General features: G+C 46.7%; 2 protein-coding genes across 2 annotated transcripts in view; one reads left to right on the top strand and one right to left on the bottom strand.

Annotated features, from left to right (window-relative positions):
• Nucleotides 1-17,060, bottom strand: part of LOC140428680 (uncharacterized) — a 195,157-nt gene that overhangs the window by 54,593 nt on the left and 123,504 nt on the right. The gene's annotated exons all lie outside the window — the stretch shown is intronic.
• Nucleotides 1-17,060, top strand: part of eif6 (eukaryotic translation initiation factor 6) — a 122,383-nt gene that overhangs the window by 38,454 nt on the left and 66,869 nt on the right. The window contains exon 3 of the mRNA XM_072515409.1: nucleotides 16,803-16,978. Within this exon, the coding sequence (XP_072371510.1) occupies nucleotides 16,803-16,978 (176 nt within the window). The remainder of the gene's footprint in view (nucleotides 1-16,802; nucleotides 16,979-17,060) is intronic.

The raw sequence follows: 17,060 nt of genomic DNA, 5'->3' as shown, positions 1-17,060 counted from the left end.
CATGCAATTGAGGGGATTAGGGCCATGTCCTGATCTTTTTCCACAGCCCTGCAGATTTTTTCCTTTTAAAATATATTCAATTCTCTTTAGTCCTTGTTTTTAAAGTGCTGATGATTTTTCACTGTTGACCCCATTCCCTTCCAAGGTCTGGCACTGCGGTTGTGTTCCCATCTCTGGCAATTCCAGGATTGTTTTACGCTGTAGCTCTGCCCCTAGCCGGGCTTGCTGCTGTATAATGTATTCCTGCTGACTGCAGCACTATGCACAGCAGCTGATAGAAGTGACAGCCATGAATATTTAATCAATTCTGTTTACAAGGCTCAGAGGCTGACTGGGAAGGTGTGTTGAGTTGAGAAACTGCTTGCAAATTCTCCTCCGAGCCGAGATCAGAACTGAGGTCCATGCTTTATTTTTTCGTCACTTTTTATAAAGGTTGTCATGGAATCATAGAAGTTTACAGCATGGAAACAGGCCCTTCGGCCCAACCAGTCCATGCCGCCCAGTTTTTACCATTAAGCTAGTCCCAGTTGCCCGCACTTGGCCCATAACCCTCTATACCCATCTTATCCATGTAACCATCTAAATGCTCTTTAAAAGACACAATTGTACCCGCCTCTACTACTACCTCTGGCAGCACATTCCAGACACTCACTACCCTCTGAGTGAAGAAATTGCCCCTCTGGGCCCTTCTGAATCTCTCCCCTCTCACCTTAAACCTATGCCCTCTAGTTTTAGACTCCCCTACCTTTGGGAAAAGATGTTGACTATCTACCTTATCTATGCCCCTCATTATTTTATAGACCTCTATAAGATCACCCCTAAGCCTCCTACGCTCCAGGGAAAAAAGTCCCAGTCTATCCAGCCTCTCCTTATAACTCAAACCATCAAGTCCCGGCAACATCCTAGTAAATCTTTTCTGCACTCTTTCCAGTTTAATAATATCCTTTCTATAATAGGGTGACCAGAACTGCACACAGTATTCCAAGTGTGGCCGTACCAATGTCTTGTACAACTTCAACAAGACGTCCCAACTCCTGTATTCAATGTTCTGACCAATGAAACCAAGCATGCCGATGCCTTCTTCACCACCCTGTCCACCTGCGACTCCACCTTCAAGGAGCTATGAACCTGTACTACTAGATCTCTTTGTTCTATAACTCTCCCCAACGCCATACCAATAACTGAGTAGGTCCTGGCCTGATTCGATCTGCCAAAATGCATCACCTCACATTTATCTAAATTAAACTCCATCTGCCATTCGTCGGCCCACTGGCCTAATTGATCAAGATCCCGTTGCAATCCTAGATAACCTTCTTCACTATCCACTGTGCCACCAACCTTGGTGTCATCTGCAAACTTACTAACCATGCTTCCTAAATTCTCATCCAAATTATTAATATAAATCACAAATAACAGTGGACCCAGCACCGATCCCTGAGGCACACCACTGGTCACAGGCCTCCAGTTTGAAAAACAACCCTCTACAACCACCCTTCTGTCGTCCAGCCAATTTTGAATCCAATTGCCAAACTCACCCTGGATCCCGTGAGCTTTAACCTTCTGCAACAACCTACCATGCGGTACCTTGTCAAAGGCTTTGCTAAAGTCCATGTAGACAACGTCTACTGCACTGCCCTCATCTACCTTCTTGGTCACCCCCTCAAAAAACTCAATCAAATTTGTGAGACATGATTTTCCACGCACAAAGCCATGCTGACTGCCCCGAATCAGTCCTTGCCTCTTTAAATGCTTGTAGATCCTGTCTCTCAGAATACCTTCTAGCAACTTACCTACTACAGACGTTAGGCTCACCGGTCTGTAGTTCCCAGGCTTTTCCCTGCTGCCCTTCTTAAACAAGGGCACAACATTCGCCACTCTCCAATCTTCAGGCACCTCACCTGTGGCTGCCGATGATTCAAATATCTCTTAGGGGACCCGCAATTTCCTCCCTAGCCTCCCTCAACATCCTGGGATACATTTCATCAGGTCCCGGGGATTTATCTACCTTGATGCGCTTCAAGACTTCCAGCACCACCTCCTCTGTAATATGCACACTTCTCAAGACATCACTATTTATTTCCCTTAGTTTCCTAACATCCATGCCTTTCTCCACTGTGAATACCGATGAGAAATATTCATTCAGGATCTCACCCAACTCTTGTGGCTCTGCACATAGATGTCCTTGTTGATCCTTAAGAGGCCCTACTCTGTCCCTAGTTACTCTTTTTCCCTTTATGTATCTGTAGAAGCTCTTTGGATTCTCCTTTGCATTATTTGCCAAAGCAATTTCATGTCCCCTTTTTGCCCTCCTGATTTCCCTCTTAACTCTATTTCGACAATCTCTATACTCTTCAAGGGATCCACTTGATCCCAGTTGTTTATGTACGTCATATGCCTCCTTCTTCTTTTTGACCAGAGTCTCAATATCTCGAGTCATCCAGGGTTCCCTACTTCTACCAGCCTTGCCCTTCACTCTAAAGGGAATGTGCTTACCCTGAACCCTGGTTAGCACATTTTTAAAAGCCTCCCATTTACCAGCCGTCCCTTTGCCTGCCAACAGTCTCCCCCAATCTACCTCTGAAAGTTCCTGTCTGATACCATCAAAATTGGCCTTGCCCCAATTAAGAATTTTAACTCTTGGGCCAGACCTATCATTCACCATAGCTATCTTAAAACTAATGGAGTTATGGTCACTTGTCCCAAAGTGATCCCTCACTAACACTTCTGTCACTTGCCCTTCCTTATTTCCCAAGACGAGGTCAAGTTTTGCCCCCTCTCTAGTCGGTCCATCCACATACTGAATGAGAAATTCCTCCTGAATACACTCAACAAATTTCCCTCCATCCAAGCCCCTAATGCTATGGCTGTCCCAGTCAATGTTGGGAAAGTTAAAGTCCCCTACTATTACCACCCTATTTTTCTTGCAGCCATCTGTAATCTCCTTACATATTTGCTCCTCAATTTCCCGCTGACTATTTGGGGGCCTGTAGTACAGTCCTATCAAGGTGATCTCTCCCTTCTTATTTTTCAGTTCCACCCATATAGACTCAGTGGGCGAACCCTCGGATATATCCCCTCTAAGTACTGCCGTAATGTTCTCCCTAATCAAAAACGCCACTCCCCCTCCTCTCTTACCTCCTGTTCTATCCTTTCTATAGCATCTGTACCCCGGAACATTGAGCTGCCAGTCCTGCCCCTCCCTTAGCCATGTTTCAGTCATAGCTATAATATCAATATCCCAGTCCCATGTGCCCATCCATGCCCTGAGTTCATCCGCTTTGCCCGTCAGGCTCCTTGCATTGAAATAAATGCAGTTTAATGTAGACTTTCCTTGCTCTCTGCCCTGCTTTCTCTGGTCATGCTTTACACACTCTCCCTTCCTGCCTTTTGTTTCCATCCTCACTGACTTCCTACATCGGTTCCCATCCCCGTGCCACATTAGTTTAAACCCTCCCCAACTGCACTAGCAAACACACCCCCGAGAACATTGGTTCCGGTCCCACCCAGATGCAGACCGTCCGATTTGTACAGGTCCCACCTCCCCCAGAACCGGTCCCAATGTCCCAGGAATTTGAAACCCTCCCTCTTGCACCATCTCTCAAGCCACGTATTCATCCTAGATATCCTGTCATTCCTACTCTGCCTATCACGTGGCACTGGTAGCAATCCTGAGATTACTACCTTTGAGGTCCTACTTTTTAGTTTAACTCCTAACTCCCTAAATTCAGCTTGTAGGACCTCATCCCGTTTTTTACCTACATCGTTGGTGCCTATAAGCACCACGACAGCTGGCTGTCCACCCTCCCCCTCCAGAATGCCCTGCAGCCGCTCCGAGACATCCTTGACCCTTGCACCAGGGAGGCAACATACCAACCTGGTTTCTCGTTTGCGTCCGCAGAAACGCCTGTCTATTCCCCTTACAATTGAATCCCCTATCACTATAGCTCTGCCACTCTTTTTCCCGCCCTTCTGTGCAGCAGAGCCAGCCACGGTGCCATGAACCTGGCTGCTGCCACCTTCCCCTGGTGAGCCATCTCCCCCAACAGTTTCCAAAACGGTAAATCTGTTTTGGAGGGAGATGACCGCAGGGGATCCCTGCACTGCCTTCCTACTCTTCCTCTGTCTGTTGGTCACCCATTCCCTATCTGCCTCAGTAATTTTAATCTGCGGTGTGACCAACTCACTGAATGTGCTATCCACAACTTCCTCAGCATCGCGGATGCTCCAAAGTGAGTCCATCCGCAGCTCCAGAGCCGTCAAGCGGTCTAACAGGAGCTGCAGTTGGACACACTTCTTGCAGATGAAGGAGTCAGGGACACCAGAAGGGTCCCTGACTTGCCACATCTCACAAGAGGAGCCTGACACGGGTCTGAGCTCTCCTGCCATGACTTAAACCTGAAGTTAAATTTGAACTACACTACACAGCTCGGAGAAAGTCAAAGAGAGAAAAATCACTTACCAGTCACAAGTCAATCACTTACCTGCTGGCTGTGATGTAATTGCTCCCGAGACTCCCTCACAGGTCTGCTTCTCTGCACCTCCTTAAGATGAGCACCAAATTCCCTTAACTAGTTAATTAATTTACTTACTTAATTGGATTTTTAAATTTTTTTTTTTGGGAACCCCCCCCCCCCACCTCCCAAACGCCAAACTCCAAAAAACACAGCCCTCACTCACCTCTTACCCGAACTCGGCCTTACCCAAACTCAGATACAATCTGTTTGCTTTCTGCACTTCGTTTCTAAAGGCACTTCAGCCACACCTTTTGTATCCTTCCTGATTTACAGTCAGCCAATAGGCCTGCTCCCGAAACTGATCTCCCGAAACTAACAGCTGACCTGCAAGGTAAGGAAGTTGTTAAACAGTACTTACCTCATCCAAGCTGCGAACGTTTAAACTCTCCGCTCTGCCTCGCAGCTCCCGCGCTTTTTAAATCTCCCGCGCTGTTTTCAATGTCCCGGCTCTCTCTTTCTCCCGCTCCCAGCTGACCTGCAAGGTAAGGAGGTTGTTAAGCAGTACTTACCTCACCCAGGCCGCAAACTTTTAAACTGTCCGCTCTGCCTCGCAGCTCCCGCGCTTTTTAAATCACCCGCGCTGTTTTCAATGTCCCGGCTCTCTCTCTCTCTCCCGCTCCCAGCTGACCTCACCCAGGCCGCAAACTTTTAAACTTTTAAACTCTCCAAAGCGAGAATCATACCCCTAGACCAACGAGTCATCTTGTGCGTACTAACTGCATGTCCATGGTGAGGGGTTTGAATTTTCTGTTCTTGCGCTCCTTTGAGCAGGCAACCTGAATCATTAATACTGTAACTCCCTGATCTAGCAGAGCAGGCTCGAAGGGCCGAATGGCCTCCTCCTCTTTTCTGTGTTTCAGTTTCATCAGCTGGTCTACAGTAGTTGCCCCACACACATCTAGGAGGGGGGGCTTCCTCGCCAAACTCAGTTAGGGGCTGTGCTCTGCTCCCGCCTCATTCTGAATGTTCCGCTCGTTCTATATGACTTGTTTTAAGAAGAGCTACCGACTTTTTGCATTCACCCAACCTTATTCCCAAGGAGGGGAGACAGTGGCTCAGTGGTAGTGTCACTGGACTCGTAATGCAGAGACCCAGCCTCGTACTCTGGTGACCAGGTTGAAATCCCACCATGGCAGATTAATTCAATATAAATCTGGAATTAAAAGTCTAATGAGGACTATGAAATGTTGACGATTGTTGTAAAAACCTATCTGGTTCACTAATGTCCTTTAGGGATGGGGGTAGGACCATGAGAAATAGGAACAGGAGTAAGCCATTCGGCCCTTGGAGCCTGCTTGGCTGTTCAATAGGATCATACTTGATCTGACATTCCTCACCTCCCCTTTCATTACCCGGTCTGGCCAACATGTGACTCCAGACCCACAGCAATGTGGTTGACTTTTAACTGCCCTCCGAAATGGCCGAGAAACCACTCTATTCAAGTGCAATTCAAGATGGGCGATAAATGTGACCCAGCGATGCCCGCAGCCCCTGAATGGAGTAAATGAAATTGGGCCAAATTCCTTGGTTCTGTAATCTCTGTAACTGTTGTTAAATATGGTCGGTTGTAGTTTCATTTTCTGCGATTAATGAAAATATTAAAGAAAATAAATGAAAAGGCATAGGCTGTGTTCTGATCTCTAAAGCTTCAGTACTGTGAAGGTGTTCAAATTGAAAATTGTTTCGTATAGCAACAGGAGGAGGGTCAGTCACCCTCTCCAGCTTGTCCTGCCACTGAAATAGATCATGCTGATCTGTATGTTAACTCCATTTACCCACCTTGATTCCATATCGTTTAATACCCTCAACCAACAAAAATCTATCGTTCAATTCACTTTTACTCATTTCTGAAGGCTGGCTAGAAACCTGAATATTATATTAATATAATATTATATTGAGGAGGAGGAACCCAGGCATCGTATCTTGGCCCAGGGAGCCTTCAGCATCCTCCTCTGAACCTGTGAAGCATCACTTCAGATCCTGCTGGTCCAAAGGAACTCGCTGTAGCATAACAGCAATTGTATTCCTACTACTCCAGTCAGCGCCCCTTAATGTTCAACACCATTTAAACATTGCTTGGGAAGAAGCAAGAGCACAGAATGTGCATGGGTAAGAGGTTTCCACTGAAAGATAAGCCTACAAAGATGGAGCTAGGATTAACCTGCTTGGCTTCATTCTCTCCAGAATATCTGCTGTGGATCCATCTTCAGAATTGCCTTGATGGTAGGGTGACTGCATTGCCCTTGCAAAAACTCATTTTAATGCTGCCTTCCAGAGACCACTGCAGACGAGCGGATCCAGTAGCCTGTGGAGTACATAGAACATTACAGCGCAGTACAGGCCCTTCGGCCCCCGATGTTGCGCCGACCTGTGAAACCACTCTAAAGCCCATCTACACTATTCCCTTATCGTCCATATGTCTATCCAATGACCATTTGAATGCCCTTAGTGTTTGCGAGTCCACGATTGTTGCAGGCATGGCATTCCACGCCCTTACTACTCTCTGAGTAAAGAACCTACCTCTGACATCTGTCTGATATCTATCTCCACTCAATTTAAAGCTATGTCCCCTCGTGCTAGACATCACCATCCGAGGAAAAAGGCTCTCACTGTCCACCCTATCCAATCCTCTGATCATCTTGTATGCCTCAATTAAGTCACCGCTTCTCTAACGAAAACAGCCTCAAGTCCCTCAGCCTTCCCTTATAAGATCTTCCCTCCATACCAGGCAACATTCTCTGGTAAATCTCCTCTGCACCCTTTCCAATGCTTCCACATCCTTCCTATAATGCGGCGATCAGAATTGCACGCAATACTCCAAATGCGGTCGCACCAGAGTTTTGTACAGCTGCAACATGCCCTCATGGCTCCGAAACTCAATCCCTCTACCAATAAAAGCTAACACACCGTACGCCTTCTTAACAACCCTCTCAACCTGAGTGGCAACTTTCAGGGATCTATGTACATGGACACAGAGATCTCTCTGCTCATCCACACTGCCAAGAATCTTACCATTAGCCCAGTACTCTGTCTTCCTGTTATTCCTTCCAAAATGAATCACCTCACACTTTTCTGCATTAAACTCCATTTGCCACCTCTCAGCCCAGCTCTGCAGCTTATCTATGTCCCTCTGTAACTTGTAACATCCTTCTGCACTGTCCACAACTCCACCGCCTTTAGTGTCATCTGCAAATTTACTCACCCATCCTTCTACGCCCTCCTCCAGGTCATTTATAAAAATGACAAACCGCAGTGGCCCCAAAACACATCCTTGTGGTACACCACTAGTAACTGGACTCCAGTCTGAACATTTCCCATGAACCACCACCCTTTGTCGTCTTCCAGCTAGCCAATTTCTGATCCAAACTGCTAAATCACCCTGAATCCCATGCCTCTGGATTTTCTGCAGTAGCCTACCATGGGGAACCTTATCAAACGCTTTACTGAAATCCATATTCACCACATCAACTGCTTTACCCTCATCCACCTGTTTGGTCACCTTCTCAAAGAACTCAATAAGGTTTGTGAGGCACGACCTACCCTTCACAAAACCGTGTTGACTATCTCTAATCAAATTATTCCTTTCCAGATGATTATACATCCTATCTCTTATAAACCGTTCCAAGATTTTGCCCACAACAGAAGTGGTCTCTAGTTACCAGGGTTGTCTCTACTCCCCTTCTTGAACAAGGGGACAACATTTGCTATCCTCCAGTCTTCTGGCACTATTCCTGTAGACAAAGATGACTTAAAGATCAAAGCCAAAGGCTCAGCAATCTCCTCCCTAGCTTCCCAGAGAATCCTAGGATAAATCCCATCCGGCCCAGGTGACTTATCTATTTTCACACTTTCCAGAATTGTTAACACCTCCTCCTTATGAACCTCAAGCCCTTCTAGTCTAGTCGCCTGAATCTCAGTATTCTCCTCGACAACATTATCTTTTTCCTGTGTGAATACTGACAAAAAAATATTCTAAGTCTTGCCTCATCGCATCATAATTGCCTTTCCCCCAGATATGACTTGCCCTGCGGTATATACCTATCCCTTTCCATCATTAAAGTAAACGCAGTCGAATTGTGGTCACTATCACCAAAGTGCTCACCTACCTCCAAATCTAACACCTGTCCTGGTTCATTACCCAGTACCAAATCCAATATGGCCTCACCTCTCGTTGGCCTATCTACGTACTGTGTCAGGAAACCCTCCTGCACACATTGGACAACAACAGACCCATCTAAAGTACTCAAACTATAGCGTTTCCAGTCAATATTTGGAAAGTTAAAGTCCCCCATAACAACTACCCTGTTGCTCTCGCTCCTATCCAGAATCATCTTTGCAATTCTTTCCTCTACATCTCTGGAACTTTTCGGAGGCCTATAGAAAACCCCTAACAGGGTGACCTCTCCTTTCCTGTTTCTAACCTCAGCCCATACTACCTCAGTAGACGAGTCCTCATCAAACGTCCTTTCTGCCACCGTAATACTGTCCTTGACTAACAATGCCACCCCTCCCCCTCTTTTACCACCTTCCCTGAGCTTACTGAAATATCTAAACCCCGGCACCTGCAACAACCATTGCTGTCCCTGCTCTATCCATGTCTCCGAAATGGCCACAACATCGACGTCCCAGGTACCAACCCATGCCGCAAGTTCACCCACCTTATTCCGGATGCTCCTGGCATTGAAGAAGACACACTTTAACCCACCTTCCTGCCTGCCGGTACACTCCTGCAACTTTGAAACCTTACTCATGACCTCACTAGTCTCAACCTCCTGTATACTGGAGCTACAATTCAGGTTCCCAAGCCCCTGCGGAACTAGCTTAAACCCTCCCAAAGAGCATTAGCAAATTTCCCCCCCAGGATATTGGTACCCCTCTGGTCCAGGTGTAGACCATCCCATTTGTAGAGGTCCCACCGACCCCAGAATGAGCCCCAATTATCCAGAAATCTGAAACCCTCCCTCCTGTACCATCCCTGTAGCCACGTGTTCAACTCCTCTCTCTCCCTATTCCTCGTCTCGCGAGCACGTAGCACGGGTAACAACCCAGAGATAATAACTCTGTCCTAGATCTAAGTTTCCAACCTAATTCCCTGAATTCCTGCCTTACATCCCTATCCCTTTTCCTACCTATGTCGTTGGTACCTATGTGGACCACGACTTGGGGGCTGCTACCCCTCCCCCTTAAGGATCCCGAAAACACGATCCGAGACATCACGCACCCTGGCACCTGGGAGGCAACACAACAACCGCGAGTCTCTCTCGTTCCCACAGAATCTCCTATCTATCCCCCTAACTATGGAGTCTCCAATGACTAATGCTCTACTCCTCTCCCCCCCTTCCCTTCTGAGCAACAGGGACAGACTCCGTGCCAGAGACCTGTACCCCATGGCTTACCTCTGGTAAGTCTCTCTCTCTCTCTCTCTCTCTCTCTCTCTCCCCCCCCCCCCCCCCCCCCCCCCCCCCCCCCCAAACAGTATCCAAAGCGGTATACTTGTTACTAAGGGGAACGACCACAGGGGATTCTGGGCTTCTAGCTACAGCAGTATGTCTTTGTAATCTGATCTCCTATCTAAACCTTCATACCCATTTGTCATCAAGGAAGGGACTCCATAGGGATTATAGGAAACTGTCAGGTGTTGCTTCGGATGAAGTACCAATAACGGGCGAAGGCACCTACATGAACGTGCTAAAATTCAGCGGATGAGCAGGCTGAGGGTCGATCGGGCAGTAGAGTTAGGAGATGAGCTGAAGTTTGAAAGCAGAGGGTGGAGAGGGGAGGGATAATGCTGCAGGCATAGGTGAGGAATTCACTAATGAAAGAGGTGAGTGATAATACAAGTTGTTGCTATAATTTCAAAGCCTCCATGAAGGTGCTCTAATAACATCGGCACATAGGAAGCAGGTACCCAATGGCAACTAAAATGTGATCCATCGTCGCTGTCACGATCTCCGTGAACAAGTGGAGCCACCAAGAGAAAATGGAAAGAGGTCAGCTCCTTTTAGCCAACAATCCATCTCCACCTCTAGCGCCGATAAGTGATATCCTCACTGGGCGAGCCTGTAAGGGTCCCAAAGCCATCTGCAAACTTGTAGCCAACACTGACATTTAACTTCAATCAGGAAAGAAGAATCAGCTTCAACATCCGGAATTGCTAATGGTGATGTTGCTATAGAGATGGCAGTAAGTGATTGTACAGCATGCTGCCGTATATCGGTGGCAATCCAGCTGACTGAGCAAACAAAGTGTGTCTGCTTCAAGTGGAGTCGATTATTAGGAACGGAGGTGAAGCCTATGGTCTGTGCTGGGGGCTGATGGCGATCGACCAGTGTTTAGCTGAAGTGAATTACGGTTCATCAAAGACTGGATGTTCAAACATCAGTTTGATAACACAGGAGTAATCAGGGGGCAGATAGAGAAATAGAGCCGAGTGTCATCAGCCTGGGTGTGGAGGGGTTTGTTTTTATATTCTTAGGATATGTGCATCCTGCCTGGGCCAGCATTTATTGTCTTTGGACTTGGGCTTCGCATGCAGCCCAGACCAGATAAGCTATCCCTGGGACATGTTAGCCGTATCTCTGTAGTGGGGGAAATGCTCATCTATGACGATAATGACATAGTGTAGGTTAGATGGCTTTTGTTTTGGTGCAACATCGTGGGCCGAAGGGCCTGTACTGCGCTGTATTGTTCTATGTTCTATGATACAGGATGTGATAAATGGACACTCCTGATCTGACTGGGAATAGTCAGCATGGATTTGTGAATGGGAAATCCTGTTTAGAGAACTGGTTGGAATTCTTTGAGGATATTACTAACATTGACAAAGGAGAGTCGATGGAGGTAGTATAAATATTTGGATTTTCAGAAAGATTTTGATAACGTTCCCCACAGGAGGTTGGTTAGCAAAATATAAGCACATGGGATGGGTGACAATATATTGGCATTGATTCAGGATTGAAGAGGCAGAGAACAGAGTAAGAATAAACAGGGTATTCTCACTGTGGCTACTGCAAGGCTCCGTACTCTGCTCCCAGCTGCTCACAATATATATCAATGATTTAGATGTGGGAACAGAAATGCAATATTTCAGGTTCACAGAGATACAAAGCTTGATGGGAATGTGTTGTGAGGGAGATGCAAAGAGCTTCAAGGGGATTTGGACGGAGTTAGTGAGTGGGCAGGAACATGGTAGATGGAATATAATGTGGGAAAAATGTGAGGTAATCTACTTTGGTAGAAGGAACAGATGTGCAGAGCATTTCCTAAATGATAAGAAATTAGAAATTGTAGATGTACAGAGGGACCTCGGTGTCATAGATCATCATAGAATTTACAGTGCAGAAGGAGGCCATTCGGCCCATCGAGTCTGCACCGGCTCCTGGAAAGAGCACCCTACCCAAGGTCAACACCTCCACCCTATCCCCACAACCCAGCAACCCCACCCAACACTAAGGGCAATTTATCACGGCCAATGCACCTAACCTGCACATCTTTGGACTTGTCCATAAGTCACTGAAGGCTGTCGTATGTGCAGCAAACAAATGGAATGTTAGCCTATATCACGAGGCTTTGAGTACAGGAGTAGTGAGGTCTTCAATAGTAGAGAAGCTCGGTTAGACTGCACCTGGAGTACTCTCTACATTTTGGTCCTCTGAAGGAAGGATATAATTGTTGTAGAGGGAGTGCAGCGAAGGTTCACTAGACGCTTGTTCTGAGGATGATCGGACTGCCCTGTGAAAAGGGATTGGGGAAACTGGGCCTGTATAAAGTTTTGAAGACTGAGGGGTGAACCCGTTAAAACCTACAAAATACTTCAAGTGAAAGGCTGGATAGATTCAGGTGGTGATGGAAATCAGATTGTTTTATATCGAATCATGCAGCACAGAAAAGGCCCATCGTGTCTGCGGTGGTCAAAGGCAACCGCCTAACCATTCTCATCCCATGTCCCAGATCTTGGCCCATAGCTGTGTCTGCCCTGCCCCAGGGTCAGCACAGAGAGCCCCGCACACGAGGCATTGAGTGAGCACAGCATGCTCCGAAGCGCCCCCCCGAACGGGCACTTTGGCTGCCAGGATCCTACATCATTAGTTGGCTGCCACAAACATTAATGAATGTTGGAAATGAAAATGCTGCACAGTTATACAGGTCTACAATGCAATGGCCATTCGGCCCATCGCGTCTGCGCCAGTCAAGAACAACCTGACTATTCTAACCCCATTTCCCAGCACTTGGCCCATCGCCGTGTCTGCCCTGGGATCGCAAGCACACGTCTAAATACTTCTTAAATGTTCTGAGGGTCTCTGCCTCCACCCCCCTTTCAGGCAGCGAGTTCCAAACTGTCACCACACTCTGGGTACAAATAAAAAATTTGTTCCTTCACATCCCCTCTAAACCTTCTGCCCCTTACCTTAAAAAAAATATCTTATTACAAGCCTGAGTTAAGATCTATATTTGTTGCAGTAATATTATTAGAGAATCTAGGTTACGGTACCCAGACTGTGTTTCTGCTAACGCTCTAATTAAGGTGTCTTAAGAGTGAGGTAATCCTTCATTCTAACCACTTAACCTGGTTGTAGATAAAGGGCTAATAGAATAGTTTATATTTTGGATGATTCTCTGATATAGATAATTTGAGCGAATTGTGTTTAGTCCTAGCTAAACAGGCAATGGGACATCTTAGTGAGATACTATTGATACAGTTAATAGGAGGAGCCAGGTCTGTCTGCAGTTTTGCCAAATGGATGAGTGAATTTGCAGATGACACTAAAGTCGGTGGAGTTGCGGACAGTGCGGAAGGATGTTACAAGTTACAGAGGGACATAGATAAGCTGCAGCGATGGGCTGAGAGGTGGCAAATGGAGTTTAATGCAGAAAAGTGAGAGGTGATTCATTTTGGAAGGAATAACAGGAAGACTGAGTACTGGGCTAATGGTAAGATTCTTGGCAGTATGGATGAGCAGAGAGATCTCGGTGTCCATGTACATAGATCCCTGAAAGTTGCCACTCCGGTTGAGAGGGTTGTTAAGAAGGCGTACGGTGTGTTAGCTTTTATTGGTAGAGGGATTGAGTTTCGCAGCCATGAGGTCATGTTGCAGCTGTACAAAACTCTGGTGCAGCCGCATTTGGAGTATTGCGTGCAATTCTGATCGCCGCATTATAGGAAGGATGTGGAAGCATTGGAAAGGGTGCAGAGGAGATTTACCAGAATGTTGCCTGGTATGGAGGGAAGATCTTTTGAGAAAAGGCTGAGGGACTTGAGGCTGTTTTCGTTAGAGAGAAGAAAGTTAAGAGGTGACTTAATTGAGGCATACAAGATGATCAGAGGATTGGATAGGGTGGACAGTGAGAGCCTTTTTCCTCAGGTGGTGATGTCTAGCACGAGGGGACATAGCTTTAAATTGAGGGGAGATAGATATAAGACAGACGTCTGAGGTAGGTTCTTTACTCGGAGAGTAGTAAGGGTGTGGAATGCCCTGCCTGCAACAGTAGTGGACTCGCCAACACTAAGGACATTCAAATGGTCATTAGATAGACATATGGACGATAAGGGACTAGTGTAGATGGGATTTAGTGGTTTCACAGGTCGGCGCAACATCGAGGGCCGAAGGGCCTGTACTGCGCTGTTATGTTCTATGTTTAAATGCTGTTGGGTTGGGCAGAATGATCTGACAAGACAGAAGTGTACTCGACCTGCTCTTGAAAGGATCTCTCCAAAAATCTCTCTGCAGATAAGCAAGTAAGCTGTTTTGTTAACTTTATGTACAAGTGGACCATCAGCTTTGGCAGCGCCAACCCACCCAATTGTCGCCCTCTGCAGGTAGACTCTTCTAATCCTGGGAGTCTTTCCTACCCAGACAAAGGCAGAGACTCTTCTATCAAACCTAGCAAGAAAGAATTTGGGGAGGAAGATTGGAAGACACTGGAACACAAATAAAAACCTCAGCAGAACATTAATTTTGACTGTAATGTGCTCTACCACCAAGGATAGCGGGAGGGCATCTCCCCTCTTCAGGGCCCGGGGTGGGGACAGATGGAGGAGGCCTCCTGTGTAGGGTCGTGTCTAAGGTCATTGGTTATGGCCCCTCTTCCATTCTCCCTGGCCAGACTCGACGAGCCCGGCCGTAGTGGCATTTTTAAGAGTTTGCAACGAATTTAAGCAACATTTTGGACTGAGGGACATGTGTTTACTGATGTCAATTTGTGATAATCATAGGTGTGCACCATTAGGGCTGGATACAATGTACAGAATCTGGAGGAGAAATGGGGTTGAGGGGTTCAGCCATTTTGTTTGTGGAAGGTTAGGTTTGCGAGTCTAGAGGGACGATGGAGGAGATATTTCAACTCCGAAGGACGAGTGCATTCAGGTATTTGCAGGCAAGGAACTTTATTCGCAAAGAGCTGTCTTCATTCCCCCAGATGCCAAGACCCACACTGATAGATGCAATGTTATCACTGGATGAGATGGGGCAAGGGAAGATCTCTGGTATGTGTTTGCTGGAGACGGGAACACCATCACTAGAAAAGGAGTGGGAAGAGGAGCTGGGCCTGGGGCTAGAGGGAGGGGTGTGGAGTGAGATTTTGCACATGGTGAACTTTACCACCTCCTGTGCCAGGCTGAGCGAGATGCAGTTTGAAGTAGTGCATTTAACTAAGACACGCACGAGTCTGTTTTTCCCTGCAGTGGGGGACAGGTGTGAGCGGTGTTCAAGGGGGCAGCGAATCATCGCACATTGGTGTGGTCCTGCCCCAAGCTGGAGCCGTGTCCGCTGGTGGCGATCTCTGGGGTGTCCGACTCCCCAGAGCTTCTTGAGGGGAGGAGAGCTGATGTCTCGGCCTTTGCCTCCTTGGTGGTCCGGTGGCAGGTCCTGCTTGCATGGAGGTCCGCGGTGCCACCCAACGCCTCGGAATGGTTGGGAGACCCGGCAGAATTCCGGAGATTGGAAAAGATTAAATATATCCTGAGAGTGTCGAAGGAAAGGTTCTATTCCAGGTGGATGCCGTTCATCACTTTCTTTAAGATGTGTTTGTGGCCCGCAGTTTGGTGGGGTGAGGGAGGGAGGATAATTGGGCTGAGGGGTGGGGGAGATTTGGGGTTGTTATTTGGTTAAATTAAAAATGACACTTTGTATTAAATAGTTATCCATTGATATGTGAGAATTTGATAATGTTTAGAATAAAAGTGGCATTTGAACTGTTGGGGTTGCAAGGCTGGGATATTTATAGTGAAGGTGTGGGGCATAAGTTTGAACTGATAATTGTAAAGCTATTTGTTTGAGATTAATGTGGTTAATTCTGTGTTTAAATTCAAGTTTGTTTTAATCCTATTGGTCAGAGTTGGCACTCCTGGGGTGAAGTCTCTTTTCCTCAGTATTACAAATAGAAATATTTCTATTGGGGTTTCTCATTTGGTATCCTAACAAACATTGGGGTCAGGTTCCATATCCGAACATAGAACATTACAGCGCAGTACAGGCCCTTCGTGGGCAAATGTTTTCCCCAATTGGGGACTCTGGAACCTGGGGCATAATTTCAAGATAAGGGGGTTGCCACTGGGACCAAGCTGAGGAGAAATTCTTTTGCACAGAGGGTTGTGAATCTTTGGAAATCTCCACCCCAGAGGGCTGTGGAAGCTCGGTCATTGAGTATGTTTAAAGCAGAGTGATAGATTTCTGATTAACAATAATGTAAAGGGTTCTGGGCATTGAGTGTAAAAGGCGTTGAAGTGTCTGATCAACCTCGATCTAGTTGAATGGTGGACCAGGCTGGACTGGCTGATGTGCCTGATCCTGTTCCCATGTTCCCGAGATCCTGGCGGGTCTTCACAGGGTGGATATGGAGAGGATGTTTCCTCTTGTCAGAGAAGCTGCAACTAAGGATCACTGTTTAAAAATAAGAGTCACTCATTTAAGACAAGCGAGGATAAATATTTTTGAAGGTTGTCTCTTCCCTTCCTCAAAAGGCAGTGGAAGCAGAATCTATGAATATTTTTACGGCAGAGCGAGATAGATTCTGGATTAACAAGAGGGGTGAGGGGGCAGGCAGAAATGTGGGTTTGAGGTTACAATCCAATCAACCATGATGTTGAATGACGTAGCAGGGACAAGGGACTGAGTTTCCTACTCTTCCTAATTCATATGTATCCCAATCTAATGCCTTTTTCTGCAGTAATGCTAACCCTGACGGCTGCGCTGTTGACCACACCATGAGAAATCATTGTTGTTTGAACTTGTTCAGAGGATGTGGTCCATTATTCAGTCTTGGTTTAATCAGTACACTTGTCTTCTGCAGGTAACCGACATGGTTTATTGGTCCCTAATAACACAACAGATCAGGAGTTGCAGCATATCCGCAATTGTCTTCCAGACTCCGTAGCCATCCAGAGAATTGAGGAGCGACTTTCTGCACTCGGAAATGTTATCGCCTGCAATGACTATGTGGCGCTGGTGCACCCAGATCTTGACAGAGTATGTATGCTTTACTGGGGTTATTTTATGGGAGTATTTATTGAAAAGTACACCGAAGAATGTGCCAGTTGATCGAACAAGC

Source organism: Scyliorhinus torazame, chromosome 8 (genome assembly GCF_047496885.1).
Source record: "Scyliorhinus torazame isolate Kashiwa2021f chromosome 8, sScyTor2.1, whole genome shotgun sequence".
NCBI lineage: Eukaryota > Metazoa > Chordata > Chondrichthyes > Carcharhiniformes > Scyliorhinidae > Scyliorhinus > Scyliorhinus torazame.
Note: the sequence above shows the minus strand (reverse complement) of the source record. Positions and strands in the feature narration are given on the sequence as shown.